Source organism: Aythya fuligula, chromosome 14 (assembly GCF_009819795.1).
Source record: "Aythya fuligula isolate bAytFul2 chromosome 14, bAytFul2.pri, whole genome shotgun sequence".
NCBI classification, from domain to species: Eukaryota; Metazoa; Chordata; class Aves; order Anseriformes; family Anatidae; genus Aythya; species Aythya fuligula.
This window is the reverse complement of record NC_045572.1, coordinates 564,136-581,921: the sequence shown is the minus strand read 5'-3', so window position 1 is coordinate 581,921 and position 17,786 is coordinate 564,136. Positions and strand designations below refer to the sequence as shown.

Below are 17,786 nucleotides of genomic sequence, written 5' to 3'. Positions count from 1 at the left end.
ACAGTACTCGAGGTGCGGCCTCACCAGAGCCGAGTACAGGGGGACGATCACCTCCCTAGCCCTGCTGGTCACACTGTTTCTGATACAAGCCAGGATGCCGTTGGCCTTCTTGGCCACCTGAGCACACTGCTGGCTCATATTCAGCTGACTATCCACCATCACTCCCAGGTCCTTCTCTGCCTGGCAGCTCTCCAACCACTCATCTCCCAGCCTGTAGCTCTGCTTGGGGTTATTGCGCCCCAGGTGCAGGACCCGGCACTTGGCCTTGTTAAACTTCATGCAGTTGACCTCAGCCCATCAGTGCAGCCTATCCAGATCCTCCTGCAGAACCTTCCTGCCCTCGAGCAGATCGACACACGCACCTAACTTGGTGTCATCTGCAAACTTACTGAGGGTGCACTCGATGCCCTCGTCCAGATCATCGATGAAGATATTAAAGAGGACAGCTACACTCCAAATCACTAAGCAGAAGGCAGTTCTGGACAGATGGGTTCAAACAGAAATATGGTCTCAAAACATGATTTTTCTTTGAACTTTAAGAAAAGACTCAGATCTGAGTTTTCCATTGTGCCACTACCCTTTGCCCGTATTATAAAAGCAACAGAGTTATGCCTGTTGTCAGTATCACACTGGTATGTTGAATTTGTTTAAAGAATCCTGTGTATGACACTTATTGCACTGGAACTATCAACAAAGAAAAAGATGGGCAGGCAGAGGGACCTTGTCCCTTTCACCATGACAGCAAATTTGGCAGTAACTCAGCTGGATGCACAATGCCTGTGAACACATCACTTCTCTTCGCAACACCGTTGAATACAGTATTTTTGCTCCTTTCTTCACATCACATTGTTTCTGAGCACCAGACTGCTGGAACTTTAAAGGCAGAAGAACACTGAAAGGCTAGGAAATCCTCTGGGCTGTGTGTGAAGGTGAGTGTGGGTATTCACACAAAAGACACACTTTTCCAGTCACAACTGCACCCACAAGGCAGTTTGAAAGGATTCAGTGCATGGCCATGTTAACCAGCATCTCCTCTACCCACACAGGTCTCAAAATTTTCAGGAGAATAGGAGTTCAGCATTTCAGCTACACTGGTGTGAATGTTTTGGAATACTCCCAGTAGAATTATTATTGTTATTATTATTATATTTTTGCATGGGAATTATGTTCAGCTCTAAAAGTCAATATGGCAATAACATATCAGCATTAAGTAACCACCTTAATGAGTCACACCTTGAACTCGCTAATGGAGATGGAACAGTTAATTAGGCAAGGGGATTAGCCAAAGAACAATTCATCTCCTTTATCAACACAATCCATGCTGTGACTCTCATCTTTGCCCTGTACGTCTGACCTTCATACTGTGCAAAAGACATTCTTGGTGACACTACCCATGGGCAACACCTTCTTCTAATTACCTTCTACAAGGGGGATTTCATCATCAGGGTTCCTGCTCTGTGTGTGTATATATATATATTTATCTGCACCCACAGATGCGTGAATGTGCATTTAAGCTAAGCGTTCTGGAACCAACCTTGGAGCACAGGTTGGCTGTGAAACAGGTCAAGAAACTATGTCTGCCATGAAGATAACAGGCACTTTTGTGCTCCTCACCCTGGCAGTTCTTTGCTTAGCAAGTGAGTAGCCCTTTTTTATTTCCTAATACATTATAGTTCTAATGTTTTAGTACTTCAGACTTCTCAGTGAACTAGGATAGGTAGCAGTGGTTGCTGGGCTGGGGTGGCAGAAAGTAAGTGAAATTTTATGCTTGTGCATTCATTAGTAAGCACTATTTCACTAGCTTTACAGTTGCCAACTTGGGCAGATGAAATTTATTCCCTGATGGTGGTGTGGATCAGAGCTGCCTTCTGCACTGTAACTAAAGAGTGAACTGCAAAGTCTAGACTGCAAAGCAGTTTTTTTACCAACTCATTTCTTTCTTTGATCTGAGTGCATTGCTCAGAGCTGATGAGATCCTTATCCTGCCAAACTGAGCAAGCAGGAGATAGTTGATTATGCACTAGCCATAAAAGATGCTGTGAATAACCTCCTTTACGATGCTAATTTGTCAGGATGGAGATCGCTTTGAGGTGCAAGTTGCTCTATGGTAAAATATGGAGCTTGGAGGAATTTCTTGAGTAATTTACTTGTAATTCACTTGGTAATTTATTTAATTTTTAGAGCAAAAAAAAAACTTTCAGAAAAAAAAAAAAGTACATTTAGACTAACTGAACGTGGGGAGTGCAAGTCTTCTCTGCTATTAGTATAGTGTGGTCCGATAGCTACATGAATGTTAAGTAAAATACAATGAAATTACTAAAACAAAACTGAAGTTATGAAACATAACCCTTTTCCATTTTGAATGGCTCAGAAAATTTTGCTTTGAAAATAATCTCAAAATCAAAATTTTTATGAAAAATTATAATTTCCATGATATAATATGCTTTTGATGAAAAATAGTCTTTCAAACAGTTTTATTCATTGCAATGGCAAAACAAATAAACAAACAAATATTGCTTTCATGAGAATTCCAGCAAATCCGTTCCTTGGATGTTCTAGCTTATCTTCTCTGCTTTAAAACTTTATGGATCAATCCTTTTTGAGCCAGATCTTTTTCACTTTAACTCCCAAGTGCATAGTGGGTACAAAAGATTACCAGGGAGGAAAAAAAAATCTTAATGTTTTTGTGGACATAGGTTAAATCTGATCTGATTCCAGAATCATGAAAATTCAGTAAAGCTTCTGATGACATTGACCAAAACTTGACACAGTGAATAATTTATGCTAGTTTTCTTTACTTTGGGTGACTGTATTTGATCAGAAGATGTAAAGAGCTCTACAGAAATTAATTTTAGTGCAAAGCTGAATGTCAGCTGAATCCTGATTCAAACCAGCTGCACTTAATCAGAAAAATAAGAGCTAGAGCTGTATTGCCTTTTATATTACACTGCATTTTCTTCCTCCTCCTTCTGTACAAAAAAACGCTGTCTGATAACTTCTATCCCTTTGAAGACACAGAATGACAATTACAGGACAGGAGAAGAACGAAATACATTCCTAAGGAAAGTAATGAATGTGTCACCATAGTGGAAACATGCCAATGTTACTTGTTTACTTTCTGGGAGGTGTAATTATCATTGAATAGCTGTTTAGAAGGAACTTTTTGAAGCCCCACCTGAGATCAGGGCTCCATTATATTAGATGCCATGTATATACAAAACAGGAGCCAATCCTTCTCCGAATAGTTTGGATTCCATATTGATTGGCAAGAGAAAACAATTTTTAAAGTGGTACTATGATCCAAATTTCGTTATCATCAAAATCTATATATTTAGCATTAAATTTTAATGAAGATATTATCCTCGTTATAGACAGATCAAAGTATAAAAGGACAGCATGACTTGCTTACAGCCACATATGAATTTTTTGGTAGACCTGGAAATTAAAACCAATGCCCAACCAATTAATACTGAAGAAGATGGGCCATTTAACATAATATTGACTCCTGGGTCTTTAATCTTTCACTGATGAAAAAGGGAACAATAGGCTCCATTCCCTCTGACGACAAAGGCTGTTCTAGCTGCTGACACAGATTTCTAAGGTAAACGATGCAGTAAGACCCGCTTGTTTAATAAGTCCTGACACATGTATCTTATTCAACACTGAAAAACTATGTCACTATTTACTTTCAAGAAGGTAAGAGACTTGGTGTTGCTGGAAGGGCTGGTGCTGATGAAACCAGCCTATTTGCAAACTGAATATTTACAACAGTGCATTTTATTTTATCTTTTGTGATTCTGTTTATATTGTAGATGCTGCCAAAGAGGATGCGGTAAGTCATTTTCTCCTTTATTTCTTGACAAAAATACATAGTTTGTAACAACAGTACACAGAGATTGATGAGGTCAGAGAAAACATACTAAACATTAATTAATTGCAGCCAAAGTAAAAAAAAAATCCCTGAGGTTGAGATATGTGGTTTCCATATAGTTGCCCTGACACCTTCCAGATGTTTGTTTGTATAATGCAGTCTGGGCAAGAGAATGGGTAAGGCAAAATTATAAGCCAGAAAATTGAGATTTAAAAAAATATATATTTATCTGGTGACATTATAAGGCTTGCTTGGTGACTTTCAGATCCTAAATCATACACCTAAAGATTTTAATTTATCCCTGACTGATGGAGCATCCATTCTGGTGTCATCCTCTGAAATAAATGAGCCACTAAGTAATACAAGTCCATGCTCAGGTGACCAGAGACAATTCCTTGAGGGGTCCAGCGGAGAGCAGCAGCGTATGGAGATCCGTGCGTGAACAGACACAGAGCATGGCCCCAAACTAGCAAAACATACACAGCATTCAGTGCTTGAACCTACACAGCCATACACTCTTCCAGGAAGAGACTGTTCCACTCTCCCATTTTACGAACCATTACATGTATATATGAGGCAAATTCACCCAGTTTCTAGCTTTTTTATTAGTTAGTGTTTGACCAATTTTAAACTGAGAGGTACAGCTACAGAGATTCTCACCCATGCCATTGCCTCAGCTGGGTTGCGTTGTGGAATCGGCTGTGTCAGGTCTCTGACCTGCCTTTGTGATTGGGGTTAGGTGTGCTGTCTCCTGCTTTCCAGCCCAGTGTTTGAAATGCTTTGGAGAAAAGGTAAATGATCAAATGAAGGAAAAATCTAGGTTGACTAATATCCCAAATGCTTTTCTTATGGGACACTGGATTTGAGCCTGTAATACCTAAAAGAGTGATTGGTTAATGACCCATTTGCCAGAGGAGCTAACTCAAACTGCCAGTCTTCACTGCAACCATGGCACAGGCTGCTGGAGGAGCTGCCCACACACAGTTCCTCATTCATCACTCTCTTGCAGACCATGGACAAACACCAGTGTAAAAATAATCACATAATATGCAATAAATTCCAGGTTTTGGTTGAAGTAAACTCCTCCTTTTCACTAGGAGGTAGAACGAAGGGGATAAACAATCAGGCCATACCAAGAGAACAGCAAAGCTAGGTTCTGTTTTAAATACTTACAACTTACTTTTGATAAATCTTTAGGAAGGACAAGTTTCAATAGTAGTTTCCCTGCAAAGACTAATGTTTCAAATTCTCACTAGACTGGCAGTAAAAAGAGCTGAGCCAATTTTAGTTACAGCAGCACACAAGAGAGAGGTGATTTCCAAGGCAATGAAATACAGGCTTTCAAGGACAACAAATAGCACATTGAATAGAATACATGAACTGCACAAGGAGCTCTTTGTTTGTCAAATACCAGGAATTACATTCATTTGACAGAAGAAGATTGAGCTCCAGAAACAGGACAGAAGTCCTTTTAGTCATTTATTTTATTAGTTTGTACTCTCATTTTTACATACAAGTCAGTAATAAATATGATCTCACTAAGAGCCTTTCAACAATTTGTTTTCACGCTAATACTTACCCAGGCCTTTACCTAATTCTGCCTGGCCAGGTCTCTTCACCAGTGTAAAAAATGTCACAAGTTGCTATTTGTGGAATAAAGAGAAAGAAACCATTAACACGCTTTAAAAAAAAAAAAAACAAAAAAAAAAACACACACACACAGGAATTTACTAACATTTGCAACCACATAGAAAAATATATTAAGACTCAACTTTTTGTAGATGAAAAACAGCTTGTATTTTTTCCAGTGATTACATCTTTATTTAGACAGACAGCAAAATCCCCAAAGGTGCTCAATATCTGACTTTGGTGGCATCACACACATCTGTCAGAAGAAACATTCTTTTTTTTGAGGATTAAGCTCAGCAAGCATAGACGGTAGAGGACAACTGACCGTGCTTCTCTACAGCAGCTGACAACCTTATCATAGATCAAAAAAAAAAATCATACATACCCATTATTTGTGTAGGTGAATAGAGAATGTGAGAAAAATGTATTCCATCTTTTTAAAAATGATACCTTATTTGCAGGTAGACTGCAGTGAATACAAGAGGTTAGAGAGAGGAAGACCTATTTATTGTGAAAAACTCTACCAACCTTTTTGTGGCTCTGATGGGAAAACATATAACAACAAATGTTCCTTCTGCAAGGCTGTCCTGTAAGTAACATACTAAGTAATGACTCCCGAATAAGCTAAATTCTGAGATTAGCTGAGTTCTCTGGTATTTCCACTCCATCTAAATGCTGTCATTCTGTTCAGGATTTCAATTACTCTGCATCTTTGCTTAAGAGGCTCCATTCCTTTGCCTCTTTCCTCATCTTTATAGATTAATTGCTTCTCCCACCAACAAGAGTCAACTGATCTAAACAGATGACCTTGGTATTTGTGCGAGCAACACAAATATTCCTATTCTAGCAGAAACTGGAGGTTGGACCATAAAAGAGTTGATTGAGCCACACGGGGCTAACAAGGCATCTGGGCCAAATCAAGTCATACAAGAATTCAAAAGTTGTATTGGACATATCAGAAACTTTTCTCGCTTTTTATCTATATAACATAATTTTTAAAATAAAGTGTTTTACAAATCAATGCCTTCTTGTCTGCTGCAAACTTTTATAGCATCTTCTTTGTTAGCATTTTGTTGGCTGAGGACTTTGCAGAGGTCTGTGTTCATAACATTAAGTTTACTATCTGCAATGTCTATGTCCTTTCTTTTGCAGGAGAAGTAGAGGAGCCTTACATATGAAGCAAGAAGGTGCATGCTGAATGAATTCTGTGGGACAGAGAAGAATGCTGAGAACAGCTTTTCACTGCCTTATCATGATCTCTTAATTTAATTTCATTCACTCTGCCTGTCCTAATGATGGCAAACAAAGCTCAAAGTAGACTTTTCAGCTGTGCGCTGTCATTTGTGTTTCCCTCTGATCCAGAGTGCTGGGATTGACAGTTCTGTCTTCCAGTTCAGGATTCTCATGAGCATTCCTGTTTCTCTAACAAATTGGTTTTCACATGAGCACTTCATTATATGTTTGTCTCCATGGTGAAAGTTAAACCTTCTTACATTGCCACTTGATTTTAGTGCAGGCATTGCCTCAGCTCTCCTAGTTGGTGAAGTGTTTTCACTCATTTACCCAGAAACTTCTGCACACACTTCTTTTCAAAGGCCTCAGCTTTCCTGGGAAGTGTTTGTACTCTTCCAGTTTTGTAGTTAAATTTTAAATTCTCATTTTTCTTTTAACTTTGTACAATTCTGATTCATTTATGTTTAGCTTCTTAGTTTGCATGTTTATTACAATAAAAGTAGACTCTTTTTATTTTTTGTCCATGGCAACCTTTATAAATATAAATATAAATATAAATAAATATATTTTATCCGTTATTTATAAAGGAGATGTTTCCCAAGTCAGAGAAAATAATTATAGAGCTGAAGCCAGGGACAGTGCTGGCAGAGCTAAAAAAGCCCAAGTACAGAAGACAAAAGTTGTAATACTAGAAATATGCACTACATGGCCCCATGACATTGGAATTTACCCTGCAATCTGGCTTTTTTTTTTTTTTTTTTCCTCCAATGAAACAAATCCCCAAATCTGTAAAACAAGATAAGCCTCATAGCAGTGTCTCTGTTAAATCCTGTCATATAAATGTAACCATTAATGATTCTTTTAATTTCTGATAAATTGGCTGCTTTCAGACCTGGAGAAATTTCTGTTCTGCTATTACATCCTTATCATTGTTGTTAAACTGGTTTATGTCTTTTACACTTGAATAGGCAGTTAAGGGAACACATTTTCCAGAATTAAAGTTTATAAGTGACTGACCTTGCTGGGATTACACCTGAAGAAAATTTTGGCACTGGAATGTGGGTATCAGTTAGGTTGAAGTAAGACTCATACTTCAGAAGAATGGAAAATGAGAAAGGAAACTTATGCTCTTGCCTTTGAAGGCAAGATACCCAAAAGCATAGCCATTCCACTGCTGGCTGAATATCACTGTAGTATCAGGCTGGTTGAGTTCTGTAATAGAAGGATCAAGAGGATTTGTTGGTCCATTGGGTCTGTTATTTCTCTTGGCAGACCTGAGGACATTGTTCTCGTTCTTTATACAGGAGAAGAGGATTTCGGACTTCTGCGATCCTGATAATGACCAAATAAACAGTATTTCACAGGCTACTTCTCTACCAAAGAGTTAACAGTGCCAGAACACAACTGTGAGCATTGAAACTCCATCATCTTTCTTTACTTTGAAGTTGTTAGCGTAGCCCTGGCATGGTTCTGTCTTGGATCAAAATTCTTCCCAACAGTTCTCAGGCATGTCTTGGGAGGCTGAGGGCCATTCCCAGACAGGAAACTGGATGAAATTTTGGAAACTAAAAGTGATTTCATACCATAGATGTGCCTGGACTCAACTAGCTGGCCTCTGCATGAGAGAGGCTCTGTTTAATTTGCTATTACACACAGATGTAAGCCTAGTCTTTAGTTTGATTTATAACATGAATTGGTTGAACCATTTTTAAAGTAAATGCCTGTTAAACTCGGTAAATAGATGCAAACCCTCTGGTATGTGATGTCGATTGTGCTGATTCTAGCTACTAAACAAACTACAAAAGTCAAAGTGGATTTGAAATTCAACATTTCTTTTTCATCCTAACTTTGGTTCTCTAACAACTGAAAAAAAAAATAATACCTCACACAAAACAACCTGTGGGATAAAGAGGGTCTTAATCTCAAAGAATACCAAATGTCTTCTCTTTCATGTACATGTATACCTGCTGCCTTTTGCATACTTGGTGGACAATTTGGAGGAGACCTTTCAAACTCAGAGAACTCAGAACACAAAATATTAACAGTATCTTTTTGGGAAGGGAGGTTTAGAGTTCAAGGATAGTAAAAGTTGTGCTCTCTTGATCACCTTGGCTGGGAAAATCTAGAAGAAAGATAAAACTGAAAACAACGGAAAATGAAAGGAAAAAATAAGAAGTAAGAAATGCTAAAGTAAATATTTCTAGAAAGATGGAGTGCTACATTCCAACCAAACATAAAAAATAACAACTCTGCATTTTTATGTCAAATACAACTAAAAAATGAGTGAATTTAACAAGAGGATTCTTTTTTTTCTGACTGCATTTCCTTTAAGCATTGCATTTCTTGATAGCAATAACTGCTGAATGCTATGTAAACCCTGGCCAGCTAGATTTCTTAACATTATTAAATGCTATTCCTGTTCACTACTGCGTCCCATTAAACCATAGAACAAGACTGAGGTTTATTCCCCACTGCGGGAGCCTTTAGAGTCCTTTCTAACGGACAGTGGTGCTCATAGTACATTAAAAACCTCCTTATCACTGGAGAATTCAGTGGCCACTGAAACTGATGGGGGGTTAACTATGACCTTGGCTTTTACTCATCTTTCAGAAAGGAGAAATTTGGCATGTTATTTTCTAAGTGATGCACAAGCAGAAGATACTCATTTTGATGTCCCATTAAGGTTATCAGTTTAGAACAGCATTCTTAGCCAAGGACCAGTATAAAATTGGAAACAAACATTCAGATTAATGAAGATGGATGAAAGGTTTCTGTCCAGACTATGTCCCTCTTCTGTTTGAAACTGAAGTCAAGATTAATTAGCAATTTCATGTGTCAAAGGATGGACTACTGTGATGAATGCTGGATCACACAAATTGCTTATGTGAGGAACAGAAAGCTCCTAGAATGAGGACTGTGGTGACTCTCTTCATGGTACCTCCCACACTGTGCTTCTGCTTGGTGTATTTTTCTCAATAAACTTAGACTTTATGTGTAGTATGTGTAGGGAGAAAAGTGGTGGAGGGGCTCATCTCCAGAGGTAAGCATTAGGTGCAGGTGGCATCTTTTTATCTTCTCTCTGGAATAAAGAGGCTAGAAATCCTTGTAATTCTAATAGAAAAAGAAAATCATGGATTTTTTTAGTTGTTTATAGTGTGGCTTCCCCCCCCCCCCGGAAAAAAGACAGACACATTACCTACCATTGAAATATTTTCTGAACATCTTTGAGAATCTAGTGAAGTTGCCATGTCTTGAAGTTGCAGATAAGATATCTGACAAGAAAAATACTGTAATAAAAATTCTTCACTGAGCCACTGGACTATTCAGATACTCTTAAAGCATTTTTTCAATCCTCTTTAGCCAGATTACTCACATTAGTACCTCCAGCATTAATTAGATATGTTACTGGTAAAGAGATAAATTTTAAATTTGTTCTAAGGTAAAGAGAAACTGTTGGTTAGAGCCACAGGTGTCCATGACTTCTGGAGGAACAGCAAGATTAAGGGCTGTGTGTATGGACCAGTGGAAGAAGCTAGTCAGATAGCCCTGCTGGTATTTTTTGAGTAGGACATGCACAAGGCATAAATATGTAGGCAGATAGTGAAACTAAAGATGAACCAGTTGCAGGAAAAAAAATCTGCCAGCAAGAAATATCAGTTTTCATCAGATGGAGTTGTTTCCTGTTAAAAGAGGTAAGATGAGAAAGGTAAGGAACCTAATTATTTTCACACTGAATGACAGGAATTAATGGAGGATGGTGGCAGGAAATTCTTCTGCCTATCCTTGTACACAGATTAAAGTCAGCACTATTATGCATTCTGTTTAACTCTAGGCCCCAGCAATTAGGCTGTAGGACACAATCAATGAGGTAAAAATTTTCAAAGTTCAAAGGCTTCTGGATCTGCACAGTTAACCTAAAAGTTTCTAAGACAGGGCATGACAATGTCTTGAGTGAGAAAGATTAAGTTGGGAAAACAAAGTCAAACTCTGATATTTCATCACAACATCAAAAAATTCAGCAGACAATTTTGGGATATTTCCCAATATCCCCAAGTATATATCCCAATAATATATAAGTTATTATAGTAATATTTTATAAAAATATTAAATAATAAATATCCCAAGTCTTCTGGCTTGGCCTGTTACATCCAAAGTGGATATTCACACCATCTGCTTTCGTATATTTAGATATTTAAGCACTAGTGTGTGTGAAACAAACCTAAGATAATTAAGTTTCCTATGGAGCCATTGGACATCCACAGGGGTGATTGAGAGCCCTGTAAGTCTAAGTCTAAGCCTAAAATAGACAGTATATACATCCATCACAGATACCAGACTCCTGGGACTCTAATTCTTTTCTCATCATTTCTGACATAAAAGAGTAGTAGAAAGTAGCTGGAGAGCAATACTCTCCAACATGGTATGCTTGTGCTATTTTTCTGCCCATGCTAGCATCATGTGACGGTCTACAGCTACAGAGAATGCTGAGAACCACACCAGCTTTTGCCACATACCAGAGCAAAGAATATGATTTGCATGTTGCTGTAAATGACATCTGAAAAAAAATGCTGAAGTAGCCAGACAATCTGGACAATCAAGTTTGTGCAATGTAGCAATGACATAGAAATATGGGGAAGGAGAAATATATGTAGCTTGAGTGAGCTGATGAAACACACTCAGATCCTGCTTACTAGAAAATAAAATAGAGAGAGCCAGATACTGGCATAGAATGGAAAAATAGAGTAGATCTCCTTGCACTGATAGAGGACTAGAGTTTTCAAAACTCTACTCCGAAAAAAACCTGATGTGTCATTGAGGTATCTATCTATCCATCTATCTATCTATCTATCTATCTATCTATCTATCTATCTATCTATCTATAAATGTATGTGTGTATGGAGAAAGAAGAGTCTTCATGGTAAGGTCTTCTGATGCACCTTTTTAACTTTTAAGACAAGACATAATGAAATACAGGCCTGAAAATCAGATGGCTTGGATTCCTGAAAAAGAGAATAACAGTGCTATAATAAAACTACTTCACCTGTCCATAAAGGGCAAAATTTATTTTTTAATATTGCTGTTACTGTCATTGTTCTTGCACACAAGTACAGAGGAGGAAGAGCACTGGTGCTCTGTGTGCTCAGTGTAAGAGATGAGCCCCGTCCCAGGTATCTTAGAGATTGACCTGGAAGGCAAACTGCTGAGGTGGAATACTGTCGCTTCAATCAAAGCATCATAGATACCAGAACCATATGGCTGTGCCAGAACCAAACTCCTACACTACCAATTACCTTCTTAAAGACATCGAGGGCAACATGAAAAATTGCCAGCTGTACTGGCAATTGCAACTGTAGTTGCTATTGCATAAAGCATTCTTTAGATCATACCAGAATTCCATGTCTCTGAACAGAAGATAATACCAGATGACTGAACGGTGAAGTATAATGGAATATAGTTCACATTCAACTGGCCTCATTACGGTTGTATCAGTGTCTGGTCAGCCTGGAGAGCTGGATTCTAACCCTGCCCTAAAAACAGTGTGATACTGCTCAGGCTGTTTACAATAAACAGCTCAAAGGTTATCTCATGCCTGTTTAGTGTATCCAGTTATTACAATTATTCAGTATTTCTCAATCTTTTAATAATATTAAGTATTTGGGAAAAACAAAAACAACAGCAACAGCAACAAAAACAAAAACAGGCCCTCATTGTCTCAAATACAGACTATATAATCATAAGACATTTTCAACTATTTCATCTTAATATCATAAGATCTTACTACATAAAGCTCTGTAACGTGTAGTTGCAGAGAGAACTGGTAAATAAAATGTCGCCACCAAAACACCTATGAAGTTCTTACCACTTAGCAAAATTCTAGCATTCTTTATTTCAGCCATGTGTCAGGAGATATCTTAAAAGCTTGTTTTTTCAATTTCCATGCTTTAAATTCCAGATTCTGGATCAAAAGTAGTGGAGGAAGAAAAGTTCTGTATGCTAGAGAATTAGACATTGCAGATAATTTTATTTCAAGATTATCACAGACCATGCTATTGTTATATGTTAATGTCATGTAAAACTCCCCATTGTAGTGCAGGAAGTCATACACTTATTTGAAATCTTCTATTAATGTAGTTGATTTTCACCACAGAAATTTGTGTTAATATATGCTATGTATCTGAATTATTGTCCTATACTCTTGTTGGAGGAGTAAAAGAACCTGACAAGTGAGGAAATAACTTTTTTTTTTTTTTCTCCTTGGAAAAAATGGTTGTAGGATTCTACATATTCACTTAAAAGAGACAGAATCCTTTTTTGAGTTTAACAAGCCACATAGAGAAAAACATGTATCTGTCAGGAAAAATAAAACAAGTCATGATAATGGTCAAGAAATGTGAGACACATTTTTCCAATTCTGTGGGACATGAGCTGTGTTAAACTATTGAGATGTGAGCAAACATATGTAGATACACATTTAAAATCTGAAAAACTGAGAAGAAATAAGACCTTTAATTTCCCTTGTTTATTAGACTTCAAAATTCCAGTACAAGTTGGTCAGAGGAACCAGTAATTATGAAGCTGTCCTCCTGTTAGGCCTACATCAGCTACAAGCATGAGAAGTCTCGTGTCTCATGCCCAAAGGTTAATGTCTCTTCAAAGAACAGCAGACTCTCTTGAAAGAGAAGTATGTCACATACATCTTCTGCTAACTTGGCCATGTTGTGACCATGCTCCTTCAGACCTCCCAGAAGCAGCACCTGAGGGTAGAGAAGTGCCATGTGGGCACGGGGAAGGCTGTTTTCCCATCCATGCCACTGAGCTGCCATCTTCTGGGAGAAGCACGGCACACCCATTGATGCTGTCCTCCCACCTGTAAACCTACACCCTTTCTGAGCACAGCTGAAAAGAAGATGATTGCATGCAACACAGAGCATAACAAAAGAAGGACAGATTTGTTTCTGCTGCTGTATTCTCTCAGATTCTCCACCCTGAGGCTGGTTTCTGCTCCTGCATTGGACAAGCCCACCACTGCAAGGGCTGGAGCTGCACTTACATTCATAGACTTATGTGCAACTTCACAGGAGGGCTTGAGGATGTTGTTAGGGAGGGACTCACACCCTTCCTAACAGGGGAATGACAAAACATGGGAGTTCCCTCCCTATTCCCAAGAAGTAATGAATGGGGCTCATCCTGGCCCCAGCCCTTACCTATCTCTCACAACAGCCAGTAATGTATATGAATTTCTAAGCAATGCCTCCATGTTTTCAAGCAACCAAAGCACATTAATAGCTATTTAGAACATGTTCACTGGGTAGTTGAATGGTCTCTTTCTCACGAGAGGAAATCATAACAGCTTTAATCAACCAGAGCAACAGAAGACAGCTCTGGGTGACTTATAGTCAGGGAAGATGAGACAATTCCACTCAGTGCAATCAAAATACCTTGGTAGCATGTGATCTGGCAGGACTTCCAATTTATGAAATTGTAAATACAATTCATTATTCAAGTACCAGTAGAGAGGTATTTTCTCCTGTTAATGAACTTAACTTTCTTCAATTGGATATCTACAGCACGATTTTTGTCTTACAAATGTACAGACTATATTTTTTTCCATAAATCCTTACATATTTAAAGAACATGAGAAATGATTTCATTAATTTGTAAACCTCATTACTGACAAGACCACTATGGCTTGAAAAACTTTAAACCATTGCAAACAGGTATGTAATTATCCATGTTGAGACCACCTTCCCTGAAAGGAGAAGACATGTAATCCCAGAATCTTCTATATGTAAATTACGTCTCATGGACAAATACATGACCAGTGCAGATATGAACTGTAACGACATGGGTACAGGTAGTAGGGTGGTATTTCAATTAAACAGGCCAACAAAGGCAAGTATTAGTAATAAGTAGTAAATATATATATTTTACAGTATCAGTGCAACATGAATCCCAAAGATTTTGTAAAATGTTCTTTATCTTTTTCAGGATGAAAAGGGGCATGTACATGCCTTCACAAAATAGAAGTTATTCTTTCAAACATTGATTGAATATTCTTAAGTGAAGAAGACAGGAAAATGTGTGGGGAAGGGATTTAAACCTTGGTGAAAACATTACTGACACATAAGAGAGACCCGGTATGTCAGAATCCCTTTTCCCCAGCAAGTAACAGCTGTGGGGAGAGGAGCAAAATGCTTACTGCTGACTCAGCAATGCAGGTGAGACTCATTAGGTACCAGCTTTCTTATAAGTATGGAGAAACATTTTTCTAGAAAGAAAATAGGGATAGGTTGGAGTTTATGATACATGAAGAAAATTTCTAGGAACTATATTGACAGAAGTACGTGCAGATACAGGAAAAGCAATATGTAAGTTGTTAACTAGAAGAAACAGTATGTACATTAGTTTTGGAATTTTCTTGAAACTACAGGAAGTTTCTATTTGGAACTACATGGGTATTCAATAAGATGTTCCCTTAGAGTCATTTAGTTTTGAAAAGTTTACAAGTTTTTGATATGTTGTTAGTTTTCATATATAGTTAGCTTCCAATTTTGACATAAATTGGGATGGAAAGTGTCTCAGAAAATTAAAGCTTACAAATATCTTTTGTGAGACTTGTAAGTACTGAGAGTCTGTGGGTTGTAGACGGGTTTTTTTTAAGCATAAAGGGATACATTAAGTCCCTTGGGTCTCATATTTTTTTATGATTTAATAATATTTGTGCTACAGAAATAAGATCATGAAACTTCCCTAAAATACAAACTTGCAGTATGTATGTCTGAATAGCCACAGATATGTCTCAGTGTCCTAGACAAAAGTAAGCAGAGCAAGTGCTCTAGCACTAATTTAAGCAACACAGATATCCTCTTAGTTATGTAAGCTTATTGGTAGTGTACTATATGTAACACAACACAAGATTTCATAATAAAGTTGATTAAGACCAGAAAAAAATAGCTTTTATTGATAGCTGTCCAGTATCTCTAGTTCCTAACTGTTTTGCATGTGGTCCTAGTCTAAGTATTCTGGAGTGTTTCAAATTTCGAAACTCCTGTAGCAGTAGAGTGAAGGAAATAGAACCAAAAAGCTACCTCAAAGATCCACATATAATTGATATGTGTGATATTTTCTTGGGCTTCTTCCAAGAAAATAAAGGTGTTTTGGTTTTAGTCTATCTTGCAACCACCTACTTGAAAGTACCATTCACATACTCCAGTTGTGTATATGGAAACAAATTCCTTATTTCAATTGAGTTCCTCTATGTCCTTTTGCAATCTTCTCTTGGTTCCACCCAAACACACAGATTTACATCTGGCTCTTGAATGAACTACTATTTTCCTTTTCCACTTAGCTTTTACATAGGAGGACTTGCTTTCCCCAGATTTTAGGGCCTAAATTTTTGGATGCTGCTGACATCTAAAATCCATGCTGATTGGCAAGAAGAGGGTGTGTCCCCATGATTTGCATAGCTGCTAACTGTTCAATGCTCAACAATAGCCTCAATGGCACAAGTTCCTCTCCAGCAACTTGGCTTAAATTCTGTCCACATGCATTCCTGTTGCTGATCATTCTTTTCCTGACGTATGCTTTTTTTTTTCTTTTTCTTTTTTTTCCCCTCAGAAACAAACTTACAGGAATAGAATGTACCATGCTGTATGGCCATCAGGCTGTGGATAAGATTGCATGAGGGGTAAGACAGTGTAGATGCTCCTGCTGTCTTCTCTGTAGGTAGAAGAACGAAGAGATGCAACAGAGCAGTTACCTGATTCTGTAATCATAACTTCTGGAATACAACAGGCAAAGCCAAACGGGAGCATTCGCTGAAGCCACTTCACAGTTGAGATAGACGAGTAACATCACGGTAAATGTGAATGCCACTTCATGTGTTTACTCAATGGTGACATCACAAGCCTCATTTAGGCTGTTTTTTCCTCTATCCCCAAATTACCATGCTTTGGACCACAGTATGTTTTCTCATCAGTGTAAATGTTTACTCTAAATTATGTGATATTTATAGTCTGTTTCTGTTTATTACTTGAAAAATAAGACTGCAACTTTGAAATGAGAATTCTCTACCTTATTTAGCTGTTTTTGACTATAGACAAATGGGTTGGCTAAATTCTTTGGTTTCCCAGAGAAATTTCAGAGTAATGTACTGTTAAACAGAAAGCAAAGGCAAATACTTAGTATACTATGTAAATGAGGAAGTATAAAGTGTCTGTACGGTGTATTTTACTATCTGTGACCTGAGCAACTATCTTTCTGCATCTGCTACAAAACTACCAGTGAAACAATGGTTTTAAGGTATGAATAGGATTTGCTGTGTGACCCTTCAAATGAGATGGTCTCAATACTTACTGTACCTGTGGACTCTTCTAATAGCTTCCCTGTGACTCCCTTAGCTTATTCTGTGATGTCAAACTGAAACTTTATTTTAAATTTCACCACAGAGCAATGCGGATTACGCTGGAAAGATCAGTGACTGAGTCTTTTCACTTTGGCTCTCATAACAAACAAAAATAAATACTCTGCTCAGCAAGAAGCAGGCTTCATTGCTCAGTTCATGGGTGTATGAAATGTACATCCAAGAAGTTCAGCAAATTGTCATTTCCACTGCATCAGTTTGAACAGACTGATTAAACGGTGGCCTAAATACTGACCCAGAAATGGCCTCTAACACACTATGGCAAAGACAGCTGGCAATAATCTTAAACTGTGTTAAAACTGCTGTGGACAACATCAGTGTCACTTCTTTGTTCATAAAGAACTGTGTGTTGAGGCATAATTTTGACAATTTACGTTAGTTTCCTTTCAAAAGCCACATACGTGCTGAAGAATGTCAGTGCCTTGCTGCAGTGTGAGCAGCCTCACTCCCCGCCACCTTGGGGATGTGCTGACGTGTGTAAAGCAAACTCCACCATTAGTAAGATTGTAAAGTAGGTATGTTTATTCAGCGCTGGGCAGCATGGGGTTAGTCCCACCAAAGTTGTGCGCACCCCAACGCGGCACTTGCCTTGGTTTTATGCAGTGAAGAGTTAAATATGCATGAAGTTTC

The 17,786-nt window shown here is 38.0% G+C and overlaps 1 protein-coding gene across 2 annotated transcripts; it reads left to right on the top strand.

Annotated features, from left to right (window-relative positions):
• The first annotated feature begins 1,573 nt into the window (after positions 1-1,573).
• On the top strand, positions 1,574-6,710 carry LOC116494670 (ovomucoid-like). Of its 2 annotated transcripts, XM_032196644.1 has the most exons (4): positions 1,574-1,637; positions 3,813-3,832; positions 5,962-6,089; positions 6,653-6,710. In XM_032196644.1, the coding sequence occupies exons 1-4, from the start codon at positions 1,574-1,576 to the stop codon at positions 6,696-6,698; spliced, it is 258 nt and encodes an 85-aa protein (XP_032052535.1). In that variant the 3' UTR covers positions 6,699-6,710. The 2 variants fall into 2 exon arrangements, 1 of the variants encoding a protein (XP_032052535.1); XR_004253895.1 differs by lacking the exons at positions 1,574-1,637; positions 6,653-6,710 and adding an exon at positions 3,651-3,696 and having other exon boundaries at positions 5,962-5,997.
• The last annotated feature ends 11,076 nt before the right edge of the window (positions 6,711-17,786 follow it).